We start from the raw sequence: 15,134 nt of genomic DNA on the forward strand, positions 1-15,134 counted from the left end.
CCCAAGTATTCTGTACACGTGTTGATTGCTTTTTCCTTAACCTACCAACCATCTATTTAATTTTTTTCATGGTTTTTATGTTTTCTGATGAATTCAAAATTCAATCAGAATCATTTATTTAATATTTTGATACAGTGTCTCCACATCCATGGCCACTGATCCCATGACAGAGGAGATACTGAGAGATGACTTGCGGTTTTACTTCATGAACCCTTGTGAGAAGTACAGAACCCGGCGACAGTTACCATGGAAATTAGCAGTGCAAATTTTTAAAATATTCATGATTACACTCCAGGTATTTATTGGGCTACCAGTTTGCTGAAAGCTGAAATGTGCAATTGTGGTTTGATTTTTGTTAAATACTTTTGTATCCCAGCTTATATTATATTGATTATATATTGTATTGATGCTATTTGTGCAGAAATAACACTCTTCAGCTTTAAATGTAATCTTTTTCTGACATATTGGAGGATTTGCCACTAAACATGGTATTTTTGTTTTTGTAAATGATCATTAACATAATTGAATTTTCTAAAAGCTACAGTAGGCTTAAAGCCTCCAGCCATACTGAAAACATCTCCTCCTCTATTTTTTTCAAAGCTCATACTGTTTGGACTAAATAACCAGCTTGTGGTGTCCTACAAAGAGGAGAACCTGATGGCCTTTAAGAATTTGTTTCTGAAGGGCTACAGTGGTGTGGACGAGGATGACTACAGTATTTCTGTCTACACCAAACAGAGTGTGTATGATAGTTTACACTATGTGATAGATCAGGTTTGTATTTGTTTTTCATTTATCTTGCTTTTTGTTCTCCAAAACGTTTTCTCTTCCGCTACTTTAGCGTTAATTATGTTGCATGCAATTCTGTTGGTCTTATACTGACACCTAGTGGTGTGGATGAAGCATCGCGTGAAATCAAAAGGTTTCAGTCGTCTTTGTCAAGCAGAATCAAATCAGTCTGCTGTGATTCTTTTTGTGTGAGAGAAAATGCCTGTTAATAGGAAGATTATTCTGATAAAGCAAATAATATTTAGCTGGTCATGTGATTTCAAAATGTCTGCCCCCATGAGGCGACCCTCTCCGTGTAAACTAAAGCGGTTTTATCTAATGTGAGTGGATGCAATTATGAACGTATTTATCAAAAGTGCTACTCTTTTCTTTATGTGAGGAAATAAAAAGTTAAAACTTGCTTAATATAATATTTATCTATCTGTTCAACAGTATTCCCAGTTAGGAAACCTGTCTGTAGGTCCTGCTAGTTATGCTGAAGAGAATGGAGAGTTTCTGCCCTTGATCATCTGTAAGAAGAGCTACAAAAGAGGCAGCGTTGAACCGTCTGAGGAACCGTATGATATTGATGCAGAGCTTGAAACAGGTTACACATTTTTCAGAAAATCCACATCTAGTATGAACCATAAGGCAGTGCATAAACTGTACATTTTTGTCTTTTCCAGATTGCTTAACTCTTGATCCAGAGTCCTCGAAAACATGGAGAATGAACAATGCTTCATTTTTTGAGTTGGACTTTTATAGGTTTGTGAGCCTTAACTATATAACCGAAACACTTAAACAATACTCTTAATTAATGGTTTCAATTATGGTTTTGTTTGAAATACAGGCTTGTCGATATTGAGATCACTTTCGCGCTCAAAGGAATCAACTTGCAAACTGTTCGTTCTCATGAGCTGCCAGACTGTTACACATTTTTTGTGAAGGTAAGGTCCAGTTTCAGGGATAATAATCCATTTATACCCAGTTTAGCTTGAATTACTTGAATAAATCCAATTGAATTCTTTGCAGATTGTCTTTGATAACAGTTGTCATAGCGGGAAGGTGAAATTAACCATTGATTTCGATGCGGTTAGTAGTGTGTGCAAAAACTGGAAGATTTCAGGAACTGGTATGTGAAAAATCATCAACTACAATAAATGCTTATGGTCTATGATTACTTGAAATACGTTTTTAATGTTATGGCATAGCCATGTGGATTTTTATGGTTTGTTATTGTCTTTTTCAGCTCAGAAAAGCACTCAGTACCTCCTGATCTTTGATGGCTTTGTTATTATAGTCTGTCTGAGCTCTGCAGTGCTCTGCACACGTTCTATTATACTCGCTGTGAGGTTACTTCAGGTAAACCTAGCTGCATTGAAGCCTGTCAATATTACAGATACGTTAACATTTTTTATAATCGACATCAGTTATTTTTGATGTTCTGTCATAGTGACTCAGTGTGAACTCATGCCGTTCTGATCATTTTGTGCCCGGTCAGTGTTTCCTTCATGTGCCACTTCCTCTCTCTGCAGCGGTTTTCTAGCTTCTGTCTTGAGAATTCTAATCAGAAAGTGTGTGAAGATGATCAGAGGGAGTTCTTGAATGGCTGGTACATCTTGGTGATCATCAGTGATGTTATGGCCATCATTGGATCGATACTAAAAATGGAAATACAAGCTAAGGTGCTTTTACTTTTTAAGAAAACATTTTTGCTGATTCATTTGATATTTACACGATCTGAAAAATTGCAGAGGAAGTTGTAGTTCCCCAAATAAATAAAAAAAATGCTGATTATATTGCATGTTATTAGTTGGCCTATGGGAGAAATCACTCCCACCCATAAAAATATTCAAAAGATTTTTTTTTTTCTTAATTTCCCAATATAATGTTGATTCTCGTTATTTGTAATACAGTTTATTTAAATGTAATTCAACATATTATATTAATAGCTTATATTAAACACTTTATAGTTTAAATATATTTTTTTATTTTTATGTATTTATCATATTCATATTTAAATTTTGTTTATGGTTTTAAATTATTTATTGTGAAGTAATTTATATTTGGAAGGAAAATATACTTAATTTTCATGAAATATTAGTATAAAAATATAAAAATATTTTTGATCATTAATCTTTTGGGGAAATTGTGCTTTTTATTGAATATCATTTTATATTTTGGGGGAAATATAGAATTTTTAATAAAATCATTAATTTATTAATTTGCACTTATTATAATCTTGTACTTATTTTTTACTTATTTTTGGTAAGATAATCGAATGTACTTAATTAGAGGGGAAATGTGCTTAGTTTTTATTAAAATCATCAGATTTGAGTTTCTGAAGATAGGTGGAAACGAACACTTTATACATTTCAATATTTGTATTGTTATGTATTTATTAATTAAGTGTTTTTATTTTGTTCATTTAGCTGATTTTTTGGTAAGGTAATCTAACTTTGGAGCGAGAATGTTCTTAATGTTAATGAAAATCTTTCGAGTTGAGTTTCTAAAGTTAGTAGGAAATACATTTTTTTTTTAAAGAAATGTTATGTACTTATTTATTGTGTTAGTATTTTTTATTTTGTTTATGTAAATGATTTTTTTGGCAAGGTAATCTAAATTTGGTGTGAAATGTGCTTAATTATCTTGAAAATAATTTTATATAAGTTTATAAAGTTAGTTGGAAATGAAGAGACTATAAAATTAAATTGATTCTTGTCATGTATTAATTATATAAGCGTTTTTATTTTATTTATTTAAATTGTTTTTGTAAGGTAATTTAAATTGGGAGTAAAATGTGCTCAGATTGCATGCATAATTTGATTTTAGTTTCAAAAGTTAATTGGAAAAAAACAGTTCATATTCTTTTTAAGAGCTGCACAGATTCTGCAGTTCTTCATGGCATTGTGCAATCCTCTTACAGACACACACTTAGTAGTCTAAAGACTAGGGTGGCCTAGCTTGTGATTTAAGGCACAGCAATTAAACAATTTTATGTAATGTTTACTTTGCACTCGCATGGAAGCACAAGTTTGGCCTACATTCAAAATGCTCATAAAGTTCCTTTCTCCTCTCAGAGCCTGACCAACTATGATGTCTGCAGCATCTTCCTGGGAACATCAACTCTAATGGTCTGGGTGGGCGTCATAAGGTATCTGGCATACTTCGAAAAATACAATGTAAGTCAAATTGCACAAAATCCCATTAAGAGCATGAAGGTAAATGTATAGCAAGTTTGCCAAGGTGAAGTACATGTGTTTTATTGACCACTAGTCATATTAAGACCAATCATTTATTAAGGCCCTAAAATAATTTTATGACAACACAGGTGCTTATCCTCACTATGCGAGCAGCCTTACCAAAGGTCTTGCGCTTCTGCTGCTGCGCAGGAATGATCTACCTTGGCTACACCTTCTGTGGATGGATTGTTCTTGGACCCTACCATGAGAAGGTAAATAAATAAATAAATAAACAAACAAACCCACTCCATAAATGTTTGTAGTTTGTATTGTATACTAGTGAAGTATGGATGTACTGTAAAAAACTTTGTGGTTTTGAGATGTGTAGTCTTTCTTATGTACAGTAGATGGCAGTATATGTTGACTTATATTTAAAGAGCCATCTATTGACCAAATTTAATATAATATAATATAATATAACTTTTATATTAAAATATTAAACCATAATTTTAGTTTTCTAATGTATATATATATAATAAATAAGGTATTTTTTCTACTGCCAAATGTCAGTATGTCACACTGGTCTCATGCACATTTTGTCCACATGTCTTCTCCCATGCATTTACCATCTGTATGCGGGTCAGTTTGAAGGTCTGAGTCGTGTGGCAGAGTGCCTCTTCTCTCTAGTCAACGGGGACGACATGTTCCCTACATTTGCAGAGATTGAGCAAAAGAACACAATGGTGTGGCTGTTCAGCCGAGCTTATCTCTACTCGTTCATCTCGCTCTTCATCTACATGGTGCTCAGTCTCTTCATCGCCCTCATCACAGATGCTTACGAGACCATCAAGGTACTCTCAGCTTAACCTACTGTGATTATATTAAATAAACCATAATTTTAGTTTTCTAATGTATATATATATATGTATGTTGTATCTAAAATGTTAAACATATTTAATCTAAAATGTTCTAAAAATATAATCTAAAAACTGCTATAATAATAACAACAATATGTGACCATCAAGGTACCATCAGCTTAACATGCTTAACACACAGTGACTAGTTAGTACTAGAATTTCTCCATGGTTTAGTGGTTAGCGCACATGTTCCAACACATTTCTCAATCCTGTTACCTTTTTTCATCCTGTTATTTCCTAGCCACTTTTGACTATCCAAATAATAAAAAATAAAAAAAGAATAAAAAAGGCAAAAAGACCAATGGTAATATAATAAATGCATTTAGTTATTTTTGAATTTAGAGGCCTTATTAGTGATATAATAGTAGATTGAATGAGTGTCTATGACTGTGAAAAATATCCCTATTTATTCTCTTAATAGATTAGTTCACACAGAAATGAAACTGTCATCATTTACTCATGTCTTTCCAACCTCATTTTATTTTCTTATGCAAAAAAACAACAAAAAAACTGGCTTCTCTTTAAGGCTTATATAACGCGTTATACATGTAAATATTCTATGTATTTTTATTCATTAAATTATTATTTTTTTATTGTCTTCATAGGTTAGTTTACACAAAAATGAAAACTGTCATTACTCATTTCTTTCCAAACCCTTTTTATTTTCTTTCTAAGGCAAAAAAACTAAATCTTAGACAAAACATCAGATCAGAGGAAAGGGAAAGTATTTTTATTTTTTTTTCATTTTGTTTGGTTTGTTTGTTTTGTGTTTTTTTTTTTTTTGGAAGGGGGTTGTTTTTTGTTTGGGGTTTTAGTTTTGTTTCATTCTGTTTTTTTGTTTGGTTGGTTTTTTTTTGTTTGGATTTTGTTTCGTTTTGTTTTTTTCTTCGTTTTTGCTTTGATTATTTTATTTATTTTATTAATTTAAATCTGAGTCGGGACAACTTCAGAGTGAGTAAATGGTGGCATCATTTTCATTGCTGTATGAACTTTCCTTGTAGATTGAATAGAATTCAGCACTATTAAAGCTGCACTACACTCGTTTGTAGCGTTTCATATCAACTTCTCCATTTTGTCTAGGGTTACCAAACAACAGGTTTCCCCATGACAGAGCTCCAGCGGTTTCTGATGGGGCAGAAGGAGGGTTTCCCCCTCCGGGGGCAGGAGGGGGTCGACACAGAGTGTGGCGAAGCCGAGACCGTCCACCCTTCTGTTATGCTGTGTTGCTGCAAAAGGTACAGTATATAATCACAGACATCAGCTGCAGGGCAGCAGTGTTTCCTCCAGAGCTGAGGTCAGCCCACTATGGCATGAGAAATGGAATTAGTGGTGGGAGAGAAAGATGGACACACCCAGCAAAGTGCTGATTACAGAGAAATGTTCTCTGTGAGAAAAAAATGGAGAAGGCTTCCCCTTGCCTTGCAGGAATGGTAAACAAACGACAGTTTAGAAAAGAAAAAGTTGCCCCCATAATGATGTCCATTATTGTTCAGAGCTTTTTTTTTTTCCCTCTGGGGAATATTGCCAGAGCTTTTTGTCTTGTAAATTTCTAGCTGTTTTGGGTTGCAATGCGAGAAAACGTGAAACTGAACTCTGAAAGGAGGACTCATTGTTTGCTTGAGTGTCAGATGCGAGGGAAAGCCCGGCTGTAATTTGATGCTGTGTCTAAATATCAGGTTAAAAGCCACTTATGCTGCACTGATTAGATTTCAGCGTGGATATTACAGTACTTTGGGATGAAATTGGGTTTTATGAGAATCTTCCATCATCTCTTCAGATTAGAACTGGTGTTCCTGCTCTACAAGCTAGGGCCAGAATTATACTTCATTATCTTTTCATCTGGAAGAGAGTAAAACTTGTTATTCCTGCCTGGTTGGCTGAGTGATTCTGTCTATATTGGCATCTTTTATCACCCCTATTATAAATGGTCAAAATTGTTCTTTAAAAATTATAAATAATACATGTTTAAATATAAATTATATATGTATTATAAATTAAAAATTTCACATTTGTTGTTAAAATAGACCACATTTCAATTTGGTATTTATTTATTTGTTTGTTTGTTTGTTTTTGAAGGAAGTATATGTTCACCCAGGCTGCATTTATATTATCAAAAATAGGCCTAGAATAAAAAAAAAAGTAAAATATTATTACAATTTAAAACCTTTTCTATGTTAATAATATACTTTCAATGTAATTTTTTGTAACACATGTAAAATGTTTACTGTCACTTTTGATCAATTTAATATAAAAATATTAATTCCTTTATTTCTTTATTTATTTTAACTTACCCCAAACTATAAAATATGAATGATTGATCTAACCAAATTTTTCTTTACAAAAAGAGTTACAGGGATAGTTTGTTTTAAGGAATTTACCTAATTTGACATGAAACTAACCTGCAAAGTTTTCAGGACTAAAAAAAACGAGTTTCTTTAGGAATCTTTAGTTTCACTTCCTTTGGAAACTGCGACCAAACACATTTATATAAAGGTTGAAAGCTGTGCAACCAAAATCTGCACTGAAAACCCATCAGAATTCACAATTGTACTGTAAGTTGGTTCAAAGATGGCAGAAACTGTTTCAGATCATCTATGTTCAAATATATGAACCGGTAACTCACAATATACCAAATTTGTGTCCTTTTTGCAGGGTTCCCAAAGATGACACCATCATTCTCATCAGTTGACCGTTACGACTGATTCAAAGTTGAATCTACTGAAAACTGCAATGGACTTGCAGCTTAATAAGAGAAAGTTTGTGTGAACATGTTTACCACTCTATGTACATGGTTCAAGAAGCAAGATCTTCCTGTGAACATGCCAATTTCATTAGGAACTGGTAAGACCTGCATTAGCAGACGGATAAATGCCAAATCATATCTTCCAAAGTGCACTACAATGCAATTAAGAGCAAAAAATGAAGTGTTTTGTGGGTCAAATGGCAACCGCAGAAGATGTTTGATGCATTCTGATGTGCAATCTGTAAAATAATCCCTGTCTAATGTTGTATAGTAGAGGAAATATCTTTTATGATATTATTTATGTGCCGTCTGGATTGTCTGCTCATGTTTTACATTAGAGAAGTCACATTAAATTACACATTTGTGCTGATTTTTATATCAGCCCTTTGGTGTGTTACGTCAAAGGTGTTTAGAAATATTTCAAAGATAAAGTCTCTTGATATTGTGCTTCAAATATGTGAAGTGTCTAAGGAATGATTGTAATGTGTATGTGCAACACCGGAGTTGTAAGAATGCATTGTTCACTCAGCTAAGGTAACTTTTGTCTTGGTGGAGATGATCATACTTTATGATGTGAATCACGGCTCATTATCATCATCCTCATCCCACAATTAACAGGGAAGGCAGACAAGTTCCTACGTGACTTGTTTAGTAAGCAATTGCTCACTGGGAGAAAGACCTTGGGTGCGGGAATGAAAGATAATCAAAAAGATTTCGTATTTGCAAACTAAAGACGCCTTTTGTGTGCGTGATTTTCTTTTTTGGGCGAGCGGGCGGGTGTTTGGGTTAAAGCTTTGTTATTCAAAGTAGTAAAATTAGATGGGTTGTTAAAAGAGAGAGTTTAGCAAAAGGTGCTTTCTTGACCTCAAAAACCAATTAAACCAGATGCTTAGTTTTTAGAATGATGGTTTCAGTTCTTTTTTCTATAAGAAATGAAACTCAATCCCAAACCAGACACAAAATCTGTAATTTACCTGCTCTGACACTCATTACTTCTATTATGTTTTTAATTAGGCCTATGTATTTATTTTATTTTATTGTACTTCCTATTCAGTGAAACTAAGCTCATTCAGAACGTCAAATATTTACATAGGCTTATGTTTACAATCGCAATGATGACATGCAGAGCAACGGCGCCAAAAGTAAAACAAATCTCTTTATGAATATGGCTTGTTTCTCCTATAAATAGCATTTCGATCAATCTCCATACCCTCAATACATTGGAAAATGCTTATTTTCGTGTTATCCTCATTATGACTGCTTAAATATTAAATGTTCACTAAGATATTGAGGTGCCTATACTTTCATGACCCAAATCTTCATATTTGATGATGTTCAATGTTGTGGATCCTCCTTTACCTCACACAATTGAGTAAAATTGCGTAACTTTACGAAATAGACGCTGACAGAGAAAAAGCGCCTCATAAACGCGTCATTTGTCTATGCAGTGACACAATCTGGAATTCGTTTAAACCTTAAACTAGTAAACTTTTTTTATTTAAACACTTGAGGTCTTCGGCTCGTGCTGAGATGAAACGCAAGTTTAGCGTTATTTCCTTTTCGAAAAACTTCATAGCGTTACGTTTTTATTTACTTTTTACGAAAGCGGCAGCATATTTGCGGGCGGTGTGCGCTGACCACGCCCACACTGACAGTCTGACACGCCCACTCTCCTCCCTAAAACTCTCAAGAACAAACTTCTCTGCAGAAACTTCACTCAGAGTCGCCTTGCGTTTGTGGAGTCACGCCAGATCTGCGCGATACTTCGGACTACTCATGGAGAGTGAACTGAGAACCTGACGGGTCTGAACACTGGTAAGAGAGCTGTATATATCACTGCACGTTACTGGACGAGTTTCATACATTTGGTTGTGTTTTTAAGGAGCAGACGATAGCGCCAGAACTTGAATTCACGTGGGATTTTGATTGATTTGGTTTGTTTTGATTGTACCCTGCGGTGTAACATGCATGTAAAACAATCTGAAACAGCATTTGGGCTTATACTAATTTGACTATACACTACAGCTTAAAAACCAACTAGTGAAGACAAAGTGTAATTAAAATGGCAATGAAACCTGGGATAAACGGTTTAAAAATGTACAAATGCTACAGTACAAACTGAAGTAAAAATGTTATACTTTAAAAAAAACATGTAAGTTTATTTTAAAACACTGCAAAAAATGTTTTTAGATGTGAAAAACATAAACTATTTTACCTAATTTTATAGTGTATATAATAATGCAATACAGATATTCTTGTGGTGAAATAATGCAGAAAGGGCAATTATTATAACATTTATTTGGATTTTATTAAAAAAGTTAGTCTATCAATCAATTTTCAATCATGTATGTTTGAGTGTTTATGTTGGATTCTTTGTTGTTTAGTTTATTGCAATTCTGGTGGCGTTTTGTCTTTTGTAATTATGGGTTTTCCCATGAATGACTAATAAATTAAGCTTTATAGTCCCAGACAATATACTTATTTGTTGTTTTCCTTCCATTCATAGTGGTTTTTGTCCAAAGATGGCCAGGTATAACGTTTGCTACCATGGTAAGCCCATGGGCTTTTTCTACAACAACAGCAACATAACCTCAGATGAATGGGACCAAACGCAGCTCATCCTGGTTCAGGTCGCTGGATCCATCTGCTGTTGTTTCATCCTAGTGGCCAACGCCATGATCATCGCGGCGGTGGTGACAAACAGGAGGTTTCACTACCCCTTCTACTATCTCCTCGCCAACCTCGCCGCCTCAGACTTTCTCGCCGGGATCGCTTACGTGTATCTCATGTTCAATACAGGGAAAATATCTCGCGATCTCACCGTTCAAGGCTACTTCTTTCGGCAGGGTTTGCTGGACGCGAGTCTCTCCGCATCCCTGACCAACCTCCTGGTGATCGCCCTCGAGCGCTACATCTCCATCATGAACTGGAAGGTTCACAGTAACCTCACCAAACGTCGGGTGACTCTGTTGATTGCCCTTGTGTGGGGTATTTCGATATTTATGGGGGCCGTTCCTAGTTTGGGCTGGAACTGTATCTGCAGTCTGGACCTGTGCTCCAAATTGGCACCCATCTTTAGCCGGAGCTACCTGATCTTCTGGTCTCTGTCCAACCTGGTGCTCTTCCTCATAATGGTGGGCGTATACTTGAGGATATACATCTATGTGATGAGAAAGACTGTTGTCCTGAAGGAACACACTTCTGGATCTATTAATCGAAAGAGGACGCCAGTCAAGCTCATAAAAACTGTGATGACCGTACTTGGTAAGTTCTGGAGATGCTCCTTTAGATATGGTCTTGCGAAAGGGATAGTTCACCTAAAAATGAAAATGCTCATGTTGTTCCAGACCTGTGTGACCTTCTTTCTTCTTTGGAACGCAAAAGAAGATATTTTGAAAGTCAATGGAGTCCTTAGTCAGGACATAGGCATATTGAATTTTTTTTACATTTTGTTCAGCTGCTGAAACGTCTTTCCAAATAAAAAAGCAGTGCAGTGTGTGCTACTGTAAAGACTGTAGTCATTCCCTCACAGCCTCATTTTCTCGTTAAATTCAATATGGCATCTACAGTAACTTCATTAAGGTCTGTTGTGGATTTGGACCCCATTGACTTTCATTTTATGGTCAAAAACGGTTAAAGCGTTCATCAAAATGTCTTATGTGTTCCACAGAAGAACAAAGTGCATAACGATTTGTAGTTATGCAGTGAAATATTGGCAATGGAAAATACTTGGCAGAAATGGCCAAAATGTATGAATTTTGTGGTGGGACTTTTTCAGTTGCAGAAATTTCGGTGCATGACTATGAAGTCCCAACAAATCTATTTAAGCCAAAGCCAAAAATCCATAGTTTTTTGCCATTTCAATCATACCGGTTTGTATTGATGCACTGAAATTTCTGCATTCGAAAAAACTTTTTGGCGGTTTCAGCTGACTAACCGATATGCATTTTGACCGAAACAGTAATATTTATTTCAAGCGTTTTTAATGATGTGTTTTGACTGTTTCAGCTTCTATTAGGGATGTAACGATTCACTCAACTCACGATTCGATTCACGATTTTGATTTCACGATTCGATTCGATTCACAATTACTATTATTTTATTTTTTTTTTCTAAATGAGGTTTAAGACAAATTGTAAATAAATGTGTCCTTTTATTATTACTTGGACAAAATGCTGCATGTTTCTTTGTGAAATTGAAATATAACTTTGAATCGATTTTCAACCGGCTCGCGGTTAATCATTACATCCCTAGTTTCTATTTCATGTAAACAATGTGGATAACCTAAAACAAGAAACCATGTCAGCTGTGTGGGCGCTCTTCCCCATTACCAAGAATTATGCTTGAGTAGCTCAGCTGTATGCTAAATTTGTTCGACTGAAATATTGAAAGGCACCTCGTTTCCGAACACATTCACTACCAGTGGCGGCTCGTGGGTTTTAAAATAGAGGAGGCACACTAATTGACTGAAGGTGAACACTCGATGGTGATTGGCTAATTTTTTTTACCAACGGAGGCACGAGAGCTCAGCTCTCCCCCGGCCTCCCCCTACCCTTCTCTATCATTAGCGGTTGTAATTACATCGGCAGATTCGGCACATTCCCGATAGAAAAGCGGCGCTTTCACGTTATGGTATTACAACTGTGAAATTACAAACAAAAAATACACATTCTGAGACATGAACTGAAATGAATTGTGAATTTTATTAACATTAAATCGTCCTCCTCCCATTTTCACCTCAAAATTATGGGGAAGCTCTGCCTCCCCTGCCTCCCCCGACGAGCTGCCACTATTCACTACAACTGCTTTATCACCAGAAAAGACGACACCCTGAAAAGCATAAAGCGTTCAATTACCCAACTGCACAAATTTAATTACCCCAACTAATTTTGGTTTAATGTCTTGGTAAAAATATTCATTTTGGTTCATCACTACTGGTTTGGAATGACGTGATGTTGAGTAAATGATTACAGAATGTTCTTTCTTCTTCTATTTTTTGTGAACTATCCCTTAGTATGACAATACTAAATTACTACAAGTAGCCTGATGAAATGGGAAGTGAATTCATTGCACAAATGCGGCACGTTGAACCGCCACATGCATTCCAGACTGTGATATGTATCAGAATGTATCATCACTCCTCAGTCACTCAAAGTTCAATGGCAATTACAGGATATGTTGGTTTATAGTTTTCCCACAAGCCTCCATAGCTCTGATGAGCTGTCCAAAGTCCACGCCTTTAGTCTGTAACCATGATAAACGCTCCCAGACTGCTGAATATGTTAATTTTACTCACAACGGAGGCTTGTAAAGTCTCAAATATTTCTTGCCAAACTTGTAACCCACTCAAGTGTGGGTGATGTGGGACAGGGTGGGTAAATATTTCTGCAAATTTATTACAGACATGACAAATATTTAGATTGGAAGTATGTGATCTCATATCCTGTTAACCACGGCAGACATCTACATATTTTTTTTGGAGATGTTAAACTTGAATGAGGAGATGTAGACGAGAAACTGAAGAGTTAACATACAATGGGATGCAAGAGTTAACAAGGAGACACAAAACACGAAACCTCCCACCATTGCATTAGCTGATTGCTATCATAAGTTCAAAGGTTGGATTTCTTTTGCCTTTTGTTTTTCTTTGTCTTTTATTATGAATTGTGTGTTCAAACAATCTACCAGATGTTTTTGTCTGCAAACAGGCCAGCGATAAATAAGAGTGTGTGATAAAGGGAAGGAATTTTTTTTTTTATTGTTAAAATTTAAAAGAAAATCCATAAATACAAAGAAATGTGGTCTTTGTAATTTTATTGGTTTTATATGGGTTTGAAAAACTTATACAATACCATTTTTAGGAAAAGTTTACATTTAATAACTCTTAAAATGTCATGTGGTGTAAGTGTACACATTTTCATCATTCATCAATAAAAAGTTATTTAATGTGATTTTCAAGTTAAATATATTTTTATTTATTTTGAATTAATAAATGTTTTTGTAGAGTTGCATCAAAATTTTTAAAAATATTAATAAGCAGTGAATATATATTATTAGAAAATGTTTTTTTTTGTAATGCATTTTTGACTTAAGTATCATTAATTCAAAAATTCTAAAAAATGCTCTTTATAGAAATTGTATTCATATAATATTAATTAATTTTTTTAAATAAATGAATTAATAGATCTGGACCAAAAAAGGAGCCTAGTGTTGTTAACATTTGCCAAGAGTTGCTGTTTATAGACATTGAAGAAAACTACCAGCACCAAACCAGCACTCACCATCACGAAAGCTGGTTTTTGCTGGTCTAAATAGGTATTTTTTGGAGAAATTCAGTAATTATGTCAGACCAGCACCTTGCAGAGAAGGAAAATTTGGTTTTATACCAGTTTTTAGGAGTATCTCTTACTACTTCAAGTTGCAGATAGGGCCAAAGTGGAGGAGTCGTCTGTTCCCTGCACAACAGGCTTCCTCCAGGCCTGTATAATGATCTTGCACAAGGTCGCTCTTTACACTGCCTGGCATCTGAATCAAACCACCAGCACGAGTGGCCTGTTGCCTTGGAGTAAAAGAGCATGAAACTCATACTTGATGCGTGACTGTCTTTAACGGCAGTTGCTCACATGTGTGAAAATCCGTTTTTGGCCAGATGAGATCGCTTTGTTTTTGAAGATACAGAGAATGTGTCTGGGAGACTTTATACAGTATAATGAAGATTCACAGCCCAATACTCATCAGCTATTTCTTGAACGAACTGCAGATAAAAGCAGATGCCTGGGTTTCAGAAGCATGCTACATTCTTTCTTTGTTGTCCTGTGGCATGTTTGGTGGTAAAGGTTACATTAATCCGTTGCACAACTCCTCTTTTGAGAAATTCTTTGTTGAAAACAGAAAAGAAACCACACCACTGGAAAAAGTACCTTCTTTCTTTCTTGTAAATATTAACTTCACATGTGCATAAATGGATATTTTCTGTGTAAATGTAGAAACATCAAAATTACAAGCTTTACAAAAATGATGCGCATTTTGAGCGACAAGCATTTTGGATATACAAACTCAATGCAAAACTGCTTGTGACACAATCACAGCCAGTAAGAAAATATGTTGTTTAATGTACAATTATGAGAAGTGGGATGCTGGACCAATGCAATTTCACAGTGGTCGGGGCTACCAAGTGTAGAAAAAGAAATACTACATGTGGCCCTGGCTGGTTAGGACATAAACTCAGATTTAAAAGATTTCACACTGTACATTTGTAAACCCTCAATTAACCACCTTATTAGCATATTTATGAGATTGAAACATTGATTTAATAATCAATATCCTGTTTTAACTTGTGTCCTGGATCTGTTTAAATGCTGCCACATAATTGGTCCGAAAGAAAATTACATATAGTTGTTTATTTTTAACTGCCTCCCTGAGTCCCTAAAGGGACATGGTGATGGAAAATATGAGATTGGAGGAAAAAATATATATATTTGAATGCTTCTGCATTCTCTCCAAAAAGTTGCCCTGAGAAACTTT

The 15,134-nt window shown here is 35.1% G+C and overlaps 2 protein-coding genes and 1 long non-coding RNA gene across 4 annotated transcripts in view; 2 read left to right on the forward strand and 1 right to left on the reverse strand.

The window, feature by feature from the left end:
* Nucleotides 1-8,835, forward strand: part of LOC107715711 (mucolipin-2-like) — an 11,071-nt gene extending 2,236 nt beyond the window's left edge. Inside the window, exons 2-14 of one of the 2 annotated variants that reach the window (XM_016521891.1) lie at nucleotides 136-295; nucleotides 601-774; nucleotides 1,222-1,375; nucleotides 1,455-1,533; nucleotides 1,619-1,715; nucleotides 1,801-1,900; nucleotides 2,018-2,130; nucleotides 2,304-2,453; nucleotides 3,849-3,950; nucleotides 4,100-4,222; nucleotides 4,595-4,801; nucleotides 5,948-6,102; nucleotides 7,520-8,833. In XM_016521891.1, coding sequence (XP_016377377.1) covers nucleotides 136-295; nucleotides 601-774; nucleotides 1,222-1,375; nucleotides 1,455-1,533; nucleotides 1,619-1,715; nucleotides 1,801-1,900; nucleotides 2,018-2,130; nucleotides 2,304-2,453; nucleotides 3,849-3,950; nucleotides 4,100-4,222; nucleotides 4,595-4,801; nucleotides 5,948-6,102; nucleotides 7,520-7,556 — 1,651 coding nt within the window. In that variant the 3' untranslated portion in view covers nucleotides 7,557-8,833. Of the gene's footprint in view, nucleotides 1-135; nucleotides 296-393; nucleotides 489-600; nucleotides 775-1,221; nucleotides 1,376-1,454; nucleotides 1,534-1,618; nucleotides 1,716-1,800; nucleotides 1,901-2,017; nucleotides 2,131-2,303; nucleotides 2,454-3,848; nucleotides 3,951-4,099; nucleotides 4,223-4,594; nucleotides 4,802-5,947; nucleotides 6,103-7,519 lie in introns of those variants that run through there. The other variant, XM_016521892.1, reaches the window with a different exon arrangement.
* Nucleotides 8,836-8,890: 55 nt separating this feature from the next.
* On the forward strand, nucleotides 8,891-10,983 carry LOC107715712 (lysophosphatidic acid receptor 3-like; the record flags this gene model as incomplete). Its single annotated transcript, XM_016521893.1, has 3 exons — nucleotides 8,891-9,425; nucleotides 10,117-10,874; nucleotides 10,958-10,983. Coding segments are annotated over exons 2-3 (768 nt in total), but the record flags the coding sequence as incomplete, so codon positions are not given.
* Nucleotides 10,984-11,570: 587 nt separating this feature from the next.
* Nucleotides 11,571-13,336, reverse strand: LOC107715713 (uncharacterized). The gene is made up of 3 exons (XR_001637136.1): nucleotides 12,401-13,336; nucleotides 11,857-11,973; nucleotides 11,571-11,618 (listed from the first exon to the last, which is right to left on the reverse strand). It is a non-coding gene; the product is annotated as an uncharacterized LOC107715713 (long non-coding RNA).
* Nucleotides 13,337-15,134: the final 1,798 nt, after the last annotated feature.

Source organism: Sinocyclocheilus rhinocerous, unplaced genomic scaffold (assembly GCF_001515625.1).
Source record: "Sinocyclocheilus rhinocerous isolate Xijiao unplaced genomic scaffold, SAMN03320098_v1.1 scaffold450, whole genome shotgun sequence".
NCBI lineage: Eukaryota > Metazoa > Chordata > Actinopteri > Cypriniformes > Cyprinidae > Sinocyclocheilus > Sinocyclocheilus rhinocerous.